The 12,050-nt window shown below is 32.6% G+C and overlaps 1 protein-coding gene across 1 annotated transcript; it reads left to right on the plus strand.

Annotated features, from left to right (window-relative positions):
• The first annotated feature begins 389 nt into the window (after window positions 1–389).
• Window positions 390–3,164, plus strand: LOC109816190 (non-specific lipid-transfer protein 1). Its single transcript, XM_020381087.3, has 2 exons — window positions 390–841; window positions 2,897–3,164. The coding sequence occupies exons 1-2, from the start codon at window positions 486–488 to the stop codon at window positions 2,907–2,909; spliced, it is 369 nt and encodes a 122-aa protein (XP_020236676.2). The 5' UTR covers window positions 390–485; the 3' UTR covers window positions 2,910–3,164.
• The last annotated feature ends 8,886 nt before the right edge of the window (window positions 3,165–12,050 follow it).

A 12,050-nucleotide genomic window follows, 5' to 3' on the forward strand; every position in this document is an offset into this window, starting at 1 on the left:
TTTTATTTTAATTTAAATAATATTTTTTAATACTATTATTTTTCTACTAGACTAATTAATTGCAAAAAAATATTATTTACACTCATCAATATTTTCTATTAAGTTTTAAAATTTTAAACAATATGTTGAAAATGAACTAATATTACTTACTTTTAAAACTACAGGACCAATTTTGTCAATAAAAACTTTAATGGATCAAAATTATAAATTTGCCAAACTATTAAGTCTTATTTTTTTTTATTACATTTACATCTATCATTCTCATTTCTTTTTTTTGTTCCTTTTTTTTTTTCCATTATTAACATTTAAGATAAATGAAATGCAATTTAAACATTTTCCTTTTCCCATGCCCTATGAACCCTATCTTATGTTCTATATAAACCCTCACACTTGCACCACTTCATCCACCAACCCATCAAGCAACAAAACTCCAAAAATACACACTACATCATTATTATCTTTCTCATTTGTTCCTTTGAGCAGTGATGGCTGGCCTCAGGGTAGCATGTGTTGTTGCAGCGATGTGCATGGTGGTGGCTCTGAGTGCACGTGCACCCATGGCAGCACCGTCGTCTAGCATCAGCTGCAGCACGGTGACAAATTACTTATCTCCGTGCTACAGTTACCTCCGTAACGGAGGAAAACCGTCGTCATCGTGCTGCGACGGAGTGAAAAACATCTACAACGAGGACAAGAATACTACCGATGTCCGGGCCACGTGCAACTGCCTGAAAAGCCTTGCCAGTGAGACTACTGTGAGTGCCAATTACGCAGCTTCACTACCAGCAGAATGTGACGTCAAAATACCCTACAAGATCAGCAACTCCACCGACTGCACCAAGTATGTTCAACTCATCATTCACTCCTTTCTTAACAATTTTTAAATTTCTCTAAGAATACTTATTAAAAAAAAAAAAAAATTATTTATAAGTTAATTCATAGAAGTTCTCTTATATTAATTATGATTCATCCAGAAATTTATGAGCTCAATACGAAATAATAGATGTAGACTTTTTATGTACAAGTGTTTTGAAATATGCTCTTTTTAAATATGTTCTTTTTAAATAAAACATTAAGCACCTAATTTTATTAAAATTGATACATTTTGTTACATACAAAATATTTCTTCTACTCATAACTAAATAGATATAAAAATTACATGTGAATAGATGTTAAATTTTTTTTTTTTTTTTTGTAGAAATTTGAACTTTTGTAACTTTGTTAGGATCGATTGAAATTTGGGAATTGAATTGTTGAAAAAATGGCAAATTTATGTTGAAGCATCATTAGAAAAAAAATTAATTTTTTTTGCTCTTCAAATTAAAGTTGTTTTAATTATTTTTTTGCCCCTTATGAGTCTATGACCTAGGACTATTACCTCCCCAAACTCCCTTCAGGCCACCCTGATATCAACTTTTTCAAAAATTTATTTTTAACTAGTACATAAATTAATTTTAATTTATAGAATAATATAACTTTTTTAATTAGTTTTAGTTGCTATATATATTTTTAGAAAAGTTTATATGTGACTATAGTTTTACATGTTTTTGGGAGGGAGAGGGGAGGGGTGTATGCATTCATGTTAATTTGTGACTTCTAACATGGGTTGATAATTAATTAGTTGTTAATTACTAACGTGTTATATAGTTAGCTCCGCGTTTTTTCGTTATTAATTTGTAAGTTTTGGAAGCAGCCGTATGTAATTAATAACAACTTCAGTCTACACATTTAAAAATTTAATACATTTTTTTTTTTAAAAAGAGTAATGTACATTCACAATTTTTCAGTGTTTTTTATTCATTCTATTAAATGAGAAGCAAGAGTTCTGTTATGCAATTCTGAATTCTCTCTATCATATGAGAATCTTGAATAGCATTGTTTGTTGAATTGTTCTTCAGAATAGAGGTGCTTTTAAATTGGATTTAATCCTTGTTGAAGAAAAAATCTTTTGATCTAATTATATGGTTTTCTTAATTATATCATCAATGTTTTGATTGGGATGATTTGAGATGTAATCCAGCGAACATTTCACTGGAATCAATATTCACCTCATCAAGACAAAACCTTACCCAACAATACCTATAGGAGGTTCATTGACAAATTACTGTATTTGACCATTACTCCTTCATATATTTCATTTTTAACATAAAAACTTAATCAATTGCTCACACAATCAACCATGGATCATTATAAGCCAAGGTTACATATCTTTCCTTACTTAAAGGGTTCTCCAGGGGAAAATGTTTTTATTTTCCTGGACTTCTTCAACTTAAGTTATGGGGTTTGGTGATGTTGACTAGGATAGATGTCCAAATAATCTTTTAATTTGTAAGAATTATTGTAACAACAATAAAATTCAAACTTTAAACTCTAACTCTCCACACCACATAGTCGATCTTAATTATATATGGTTCTAGATGCCCAAATAAGTGTTTGTGAGGTGAGTGTTAAATTTATTTTCCTTGAAGTTCTTCAACCCACGTAGTTTGTTGTTTTTCTTTAGTTGTTAGTTGTCACAACAATTGTATGAGTTAATTACTTATATATTGTTAGTGAAATTTTTTTACATTGGCAACCAATCATATCTATTAATAGTATCATGTTATTTGCTCGTTTAATAAAATAAAAGTAAAATAAAATAATTTAAAAGATATGATTGGTTACTGGTGTAAAAAACTTTACACCAACAATATATGAATAATTAATTCATTGTATATATAGCAACTTCAGTGTACAAATGTGAACATTGAATACATTAACAATAATGAATCATTTATACTTATCCTTTTTTTTTTTTTTTCACTTGGTCCATCAACTAGATAGTTAGCACGTAATTTTAATTTTAAATTACATAATTATTTGACTTGATTTGCTTTCGATTTGCACTATATTGCAGGATTACAATATAAATTATGGAGCTAAGTAAGAAATGGAAGAGAAATTTTTCAATCGCGTGATTCTATATATGATAGTGTTGTAGAATTGACCAATAAAAGAGTGTTGAAGCTGAGGGTACAGTTATGCGAGTGTCCTCTTGGTATCAACGTGTAGTTGTTTCGGACTTTGTTCCAGTTATGTTATTGTGTTCATTGAAATTTGTCTCTATTGGTTGATGCATGTAATAATGAGACATATAATAACTCCTTGCTACTTTAATTTTTTCAGTTTCCATGTTGGTTTACCTTATTTCACTATAAGAATTCTCGCTATTATCGGATCATAAAAAAAAATATTTTTTTTTTGCTATTATAGTCAACCATTTACATTGGGCCTTTAGATTGTCAATAATGTTTTAAATTACAAAGGACTTAGCCATATGTAGTTCGTTGGTAAATTACAGACGACTTTCTTATCGATAATGTCTTAAATATACGTTGGGCTTAGCCCATTATAAATATCAATTACAATTTTTCAATAATTTTTTGATGTGAGGGGAGACATTATAGAAGTTTAAGTTGTTGATAATTACAACTTTGAAGGGACTTTAGACCTTGGTAAAAATGAGATTACAATACTTATCGTAAATAAAATAAATTAGTAAAAAAAATTACTTATATATATACATACATATATTAATCACAATAAATATTGAATATCGTAGAATAACATAATTTATATATATAATATAAAATGTTGTATAAGACACATATAAATAGAGAGAAACATACTACGCATAAAATAATAAATAAATAAATATATATATATATATATTAATATACAAAAATATATAATATAATATTTATAATAATTTAAATTATTTAATTTTTATATACAATAACATAATATATATTTTAAAAATTTATTTTCGGTTAGAAATATTTTTTATATATATTTGATACTTTGGTTATTATTATTATTATTTATATTATTATTATTACCATTATTATTATTATTATTATCCCTTTAAAAAAAATAGTTAAAATTTTGACAAGCACATTAAATTCGCAAGTATTGAAATGGATTATGAGTTCAAATATGTTTCTACATGGACTTGCACAATAATTAGCTAATTAAAGTTTAATGTTAATTAAAAAAAATGAATTTTAAGGTTTAATTATATAAAAGAAAAATTTCTTTTTATGGTTTTAATTTTACATAACTGTAAAACTCCAAGTTTTGATAATTAATAATAATGTTTTTTTAAGGTTTTTGAAAACATTCATATAAGGTTCCTAAAAATTAAAAATTTTCATGTTTAGTTATATTACTATATACATGGGAATATAAATATTTTTTTTACAAAAATATCCTTTATTAAAATAAATTTATTAGATATATTTATTTACTTAAATATTATTATAAATATGATATTAAATTATTTTTAAAAAAATGAAAACTTATAATTAAAATTATTTGAATACAGAATTCAACAAAAAAAAATGCTACCTAATAATTAAGAAGGATAAAAATATATTTTATTTTTATTCAAATAAATAAATAAATTAATTAAAAAGTTTTAACAAATACTATTAAACTATAGAAACAAAACAAACTTTATTAATATTATTAAAATTGTCAAGGTCAAGAAATAATGAAATACAAGAAAGAGAAAGAAATAAAGATATGGGAGGGGGAGAGAGAGGGAGAGGGAGAAAGATGAATAAAAGGAGAAAAGGAGAAAGAAAGAGAGAGAAAAGGGGGAGAAAGAGAAATAAAAGGAGAAAAGGAGAAAGAAAGAGGGGGAGAGAGGGAGAAGGAGAGGGAGAGGAAGAGATGGAACGGGATAGAGGAAGAGAGGGGGGAGTGAGAGTGAGAGAGAGGGAGAAAGAGAAATAGAAACATAGAGAGAGAGAGAGAAAGAAAGAAAGAGGGAGAGAGAGAAAGGAAGAGTGAGAAAGAGAGAAAGAGAAATAGAAGGAGAAAGAGAGAGAGAGAGAGAGAGGCTTTATGTTCTTTTAAAAAAGATACCGTGATCTTTTTATATACATCAAACTTTTCCCTTAACTTGGAAAAGTTAGATTCCCACCCCCTCCCATGGGAATATTTTTGTGGAAAAGTAGGATAAAAATGGTTTCCGCAAAATTATATTCATGGAAAAAAAATTTTAAATAACTACCAAACATAGAAAACTAAGATTTTGACTTTAAGATTCCTAGGAATGTAAAAACATTTCGCATACCAAACGTCTCCTTAAGGTAAACACAAAAGTTTTAAATACTTGTCTTAATTATATTTCAAAAAATATTAAGGTCAACTTGATAGCATGTATATACCTCTAGATATCATTTTTGGATTGCACGAGATCATAAAAGATTATGTGATGAAAATACAATTTGTGAGTAGTAATGGTGAATAGCTTTACCCTTTAAATGTTTGATCTTATGAATGATTTGAGGTACCTATATCAATATTTAGGAAAGATAAAATATGGCAAAGAACGATTGTGAATAAGTTATGATGTGAGTTGATTATTAACGACTTTAAGTGTTTTGGTGATAATGATGTCTAAAGAATTAATGTGTGTGATATCAATAATGTTATAAGACTAGTTAAGTTATTAAATTTGATGCTTAATTTGATGTTGATCTCATAGTAACTATGGTTGAGTAACAACCATACATGTCGCTATACTTAATATAACACAGTTACTATGCAACGGAAAACATAACTAATCAACTACACTAGGGTTCTCATGTAACAATCACCTAGATATTCATGCAACGAATATATGTAAAGGGTGTAAAAAATATAAAATAATTCCTGTTAATTTAAATAAAAAACATAAAGTCTCTTAGGGAGTTACATATAATCCTTGTACATATACACAAATATACATCGAATATACAAAACTGTAAATAAAATAACCTTATCATCGGTTGATCAATGTCTCTAGACAATAAATATTGCATAAGAATAATATACACAAAACTAGTTATGTCCAGCATGACCATCCACCCACAAGCCAGCCATCTAAGCTAATATTGTAACGACCCGCCATGGTCACTACACTTAATGGAATCGCACTACAACTAGTTAACTAAGAGAATATAAAACTGGATCAAAATAATTAAGTTTCTGTATACAAAATAAAACACCATATATGTACAGTCATCCCAAAATATTCCCTAGTACTGTCGGTCAAGCACAGACAAAACCGTTACCCAAAATGATAACTCTAAGACGAGGCTCAAACTCCCCGTCTCGCAGCGGTCACATCTACTCCAAGCTATCCCTGACCTGCTCCTATACCAAGTATGATCATTGCAGTCCCACCACATGGAAACAGAAGGGTAAGCTAGAGTTCAAAAATCAATCATCCATTCATCAAACATGAAGTCAAACACCATACACTTCATCATTATGAAAATCATGCAATACATGCAACTCATGAAAGATATCAATGCATATCAATCATCTAATGCGTCGTCACACATACACCTAGGAGATCTCCCTAACAATAGAGTTGTATAAGTGACATTCCATCCTACCGAAACCACCCTAACCGTTTTCACGCCCAATGCGCCCGCTTGGTCACAGCTAAACAGGATATACTCCTCACTCGGGTTTACTCAGATGATGTCACTTACACAATTGGAAGTCTAGATCCACCGTCAGGTATAGCACAGCTGGGTACGGGCTTACCATGACCTTGGCATGCATAACCAAGTCAATTGTGGAGTTCGCCTACCGACTATCCGCAAAGATCCACGCACCTTCCCGAGTACTTGGTTAAGGGAATAACCCTCAACCTCATACCCCGCTCCAACACTAGCTAAGGACTTAGAGGAGACTCACCCAACCCAGTGGCCTACCTGAGCACCACTCCCAAATCCAGTGGCTTATCTGAGCACCACTCTCATATATTAGTGGCCTATCCAAGCACCACTCTCAAGAGACTCTATGTGAGCTCTTCCAGTTTGAAAATATTTTTCCTCTCCTCAAGTCCTAGGCTAGACTCATGCCATAAGGCATCACATGCAATTATGCATCATACATCATACATGGTCTACCCACCATCATGATCAACAATCATACACATGTCATAAGACATCACATGCAATAATGCATCATACATCATAAATGATCTACCCACCATTATGATCAATAAACATACTCATATGCCATATCATATTCAAACATTCATACGTATCATCACAAAGCATACATATGAATCATACCTCACCATACATCATATATCATACATACATGATCTAAAACTTCGAATTTAAACATGCATAAGCATCAATTTAAAACAATTATTTATAAATATATTCACACACAGAACAGGCAGCTCGCGCCTGACCTAACACCAACCCAAGAGTTCTAAGCTCTTCCACGCCCGGGGCGCCCAACCTGCGCCCGGCCTAAATCCCAATCAGAGAGTTCAAAAACTCTCATCCAAACCACCAAATCCAGCCACATGCAAACACAAAAACACAATTCATAGGCTCCATACAACTTAAATAAACTTAGATCTCACATGCATCCAACTTATGCATTAAAATCATCAAAATCCTTCTTTTTCTCAAAACCCCAAAAATGAGATTTTCTTCAATCCATTTATGGATTCTCAACATTCATGCATCAATTGAGTTTCTAAACTCACATGCAACCTAAACAACAAAAATTCTAGCTTCCCTCACCTGAAGATTGGCTCAAAATAGCCAATAACTGAAAAGAAGTATAATTCCCTTCCAAGGCTCAACCCGGAACTTCAATCCTCCCAAAGCAAGCTTTCTAATCTGAATTTCAAGAAAAGACAGAAGACATTAGTGGTCTAGAGGAGAAAATGAATCATACAGAGAAATTTGGGAGAGAAAAGAGCTCACAGACCCAGAGACCTTCTCTCTATAACTTCTCTCTAAAAACTCACATTCTCCTCACTGCCCACAACCCCATTTTATAGACATTTCGGAGTGGCCAGAGCGGCCTGTACCAAATCCAGAACGGCCCGTTCTGCACCCCTTCTTCATGTGCAAAAATCACATGCAGAACAGTCCGTTCTAAAGTCAGAACGGACCGTTCTGGAACTCATCCAGAACGGCTCGTTCTCCATCTAGAATGGCCCATACTCCCCTCCAGAACGGCCCATTCTCCATCCTGAACGACCCGTTCTCCAACCAGAACAGCCCATTCTCAACTATAATTTACAGGTCAATTTAATAGCTTGGAACGACCCGTTCTAGATTGGGAACGACCCGTTCTGGGCTACTAAATCACCTATATTGGGCTTTCTAAAACAACTTACTACATTACAAATATTGTCCTACTTCCATATAAGGATGGCAAAAATACCCGCACCTGCAGGTATCTACGAGTAAAATCTACTACGGATAATAAATGGATAGGCTAATCGAGTACCCGCGGATAATGGGGACGGATAAATTTTTACCCATTTATAAATGGGGCGGCGGCGGGTATGATGATATTCATACTCGCGAGTACCCGTTTAATAATATTTCTTAAATATCCTAATTATCCTTGTACTACATAACCCTAAAACTATACTCTCTCGTCTTATTTTCTTACAAAAGTGAGGTTGATGAAGTTACCAACATGTGTTAAGCATGTTATAGAATTATGTTGGATATAATTTTATTAATTTTCTAGCTTTGATTGGACCAATAAAATTTATGTATTTTAAGTTGTTTACTTTTGTTTGGAATTATGAGATTGAATTATTGTAGGTTTGTGATGAGACTTTAACTTACTTGTGAGATTGATGTATTTTAAGTCATTGATTATCTTAAATTTTTATTATTATTTCAACAAAATTAATGTTAATTACAAGTTCAAAATTAACATTGAATTTTTATTTTTAATATTTCAATGATATTAAATATAGACTTAAAATTATTTGTCATATAATATTTTTAATTTCTTAAAAAATTTATAAATATCCATGGATATTCGTGGGTATTCAAGAAATTCATGGATACCTGCGCGAATATGGGGTGAGTGTGGGGACAATTTTCATCTAGCGAGGCAGGGGCGGATTTATTACTACTCGCCCCCATGGGGCCCCATTGTCATCCCTACTTCCATACCAAATATGATCATTGCAGTTCAACTATAAGGAAAAGAAAGGGTGGACTTATGAAAGAATCAACATAGCAACTAGTAATGAATTTACAACTTATACAACATGAACAACTTAAACCATATCAAGCTAGTTCATATCACAACATCAACATGGGTGCATCGACATATATATCAACTTATACAGATCTCCTATAGCAAAAATGAACATTCTAAGTGTCTTGACCCTGCCAAATCACAACTACTTAACTTATTACAACTAGATAAGCATCAACAACTTCAAGCCTTTTTCAGTACCTGGTACAACAACTTAAATGATTTCTCAAGTTTCACCACTTAAACTACAAAAGTCTAGTACTACTGTTAGGACAGAACAACTTAGGTGTGAGTCTACTATAGCCTTAAAATGCATATCTAAGCCTCATATGAGATTAACTTATCGACTATCCTCCAAACACTACATACCTTTCAAACAATCAATTCAAAATTTTACCTCTCAACTTCATACTTTACTCATTTTAGTCACTTTATACACGTAAGACTCAATGTGACCTTCATACGATTCTATATTTGGTCACTTTATAAATAGTATGTCTCAACTTGATCCTTATATTGTTTCCACATAAAACCTAGGAAAGACAAATGAAAACAACTTCCCATTCGATGCCATCTTCTTAGCCTTCGATGTCATTGAGGTAAAGGTCTTTAAAATATAAAACATATATGATCCATTTCTAACACAAAATACAACATGCAACCACTAAAACTCATAATCACCAAGCCTTCCAAAAACATCTTCAAGAATAACATTTTCAAAAACAACATCATCTCATGATTTCAAAAAATTTTAATTACAAATGATGATTCAAAAAAAAAACAAACAAAAATTATACAACAACAACTTTCAATCAATAAACTTTCCTTACCTCGAATTGCCCAAAAAATGAGGAGAAGAGAGGAAAAAGGAAGGAGAATTCAAACTTCTTCGAACAACTCTTTACTTCAAATTATTAGCCTCCAAGCTTCAAATCTAGTAATTGTTGAGATTTTTGTTGAAATTAACTTTTGTTCTTATCATAAATCATTTTAACTCTGACAACGGACTCAAACACAGCAAGTATACCGACCGTTTAAGTAGTAAATTTAAATTGTATCCTCAGGGACTAGTAGGTAAAATAAGTATTTAATGACTATTTGTGACTAAAGAATAATTACAATTTTTCATAGGTTGTCATGCAATTCAAATAAAGGTTATGACTATTGGAATTTCAAACCTATGATATAATTAGTGTGTGTGTGGAAGGGATAAGAAATGGTATTGTGATTTTGTAAGATCGTGGGGTCAGATGTCACCCACAAAAAATGGGTAGAACCGCTCAAAATAATTAGGGTAAAACAAAAATAGAAATGGAAGAGAGATAGAAGAACCGAAGGGAAAGACCCACACACGAACGGTCCCAAGCATCGAGAATCCCTTCCATAACTCCTAGAAGTCGCCCAATGTGTGAATGAAGGGAGAACCCTCGAAGATTTGATCAAATACGAGCTGGGTGAGACAAGATAGGATTACCACGCCCGACGCATTATACTTCGCGCCTGGTGTAGGGTCTTCTAGAGAGATAATTGGTCTCTGTCTCGAATCACGCCTGGTGCAGGCACTCCTACGCCAGGCGTAATGTCTTCCAAAGAGTTTTGAATGCTCTCTGTCTTGAAGCACACCCGGAGCAAATGCTATTATGCCTAGCACAATGCTGAAATGCAGAGGTGATGCTCTCTGTGTTTCTCAAGCCCGATGTGGGTAGTATGCACCCGGTGCAATGATGCTTCTACTGATCCTTAGCTCCTTCAATTTCCAATCCAATGGGTCTTCAACTTCAACTCTTCACTCAATACCTGCACAAAAAATGAGGTGTATCAGGGTATTGTTAGATGAGTTTTGGGTTAGCTATATCTGCACAAAAATTGAATCAAAAAGAGAACAATTATATTGCAAGGGTGCATGGGATGAGTGGAATTGTTCAATAAGTCCTATCTAAAAAGAATTATAATTGAGACTTAACAACTCCCCCAAACTTAGAACCTTACTTGCCCTCAAGCAACAGGTAATTGATCTGGCAGATACCAAGCAATGCATGTATGTCAAATTCCTAAATTCTAGCTCACTTGGATTTTCTTTTCGAAAGCATGAACCTTAGATGAACTTTCAGTCACAATTATTGTAATGGAACATGACAAGGTGCAAACAAAGATTTCAAAAGAGATCAAAGAGCTGAGGAAAGTTAATGATCATCTATGATTGCATCCTCACTAGGAAGGTGTTTCTCTCTGTGCACTCTGGTGTATCAGGGTGAGTGTTTCTCTCAAATCTACTACTCATGCCACATAATTCAACTTTGCTCTCCGTTTCCAAATGGAACCAATGGTAATGCAAATGCAGGCACTTATCACAAGGTCTTTATTAGGGAAATTTGGGTCAAGCAATAACAATCTTATGGTTTGTCAAGGATTGAAAGTGTTATGGCTTAAGAGAGCAATTGATATTTTTACAATGATATCCCTCTCCATAACCTAATACAACAATTTAGAACATGCCTTAACCGGACCCAAGCCACTAGCCTTTATGTGATGTATATTTACACTTTTGCATCCTTATATTTTTGTTTTGTTTTCTCTTTGCTTTTTTTTTTGTTTTTTTGAATGAAACAATGACCATATATTTTCCTTTTCCCAGAAACCCTCATTCTTCAACTCCCCCAAAACTTGTTTCATGTCATCAATTACTCTCTTAACCAAAGCAAGGGATGTGGTTAATTTTTCACAATTTGGGATAAGTAGAAGGTGTGGTGTTTAGGCTTAGGCAGTTATGAGTCAAGTGAAATGTGGAGGCGGCTTTTTGGCTTAGACGGTTAGCAAAACAAGGACATATGAATGCCTTGATCATATAAATGCACAACATTAACAAACCACCAGGGAAACTCAAGCAAAGTCTATCATGCAACTTAAGCGTAGTTCACTCATGAGCATTTAGGGGCTCAAAACCTCACCCGGCTATACATCCAAAGATTATCAAA

Source organism: Cajanus cajan, chromosome 3, assembly GCF_000230855.2.
Source record: "Cajanus cajan strain Asha chromosome 3, NIPB_CcT2T_4, whole genome shotgun sequence".
NCBI lineage: Eukaryota > Viridiplantae > Streptophyta > Magnoliopsida > Fabales > Fabaceae > Cajanus > Cajanus cajan.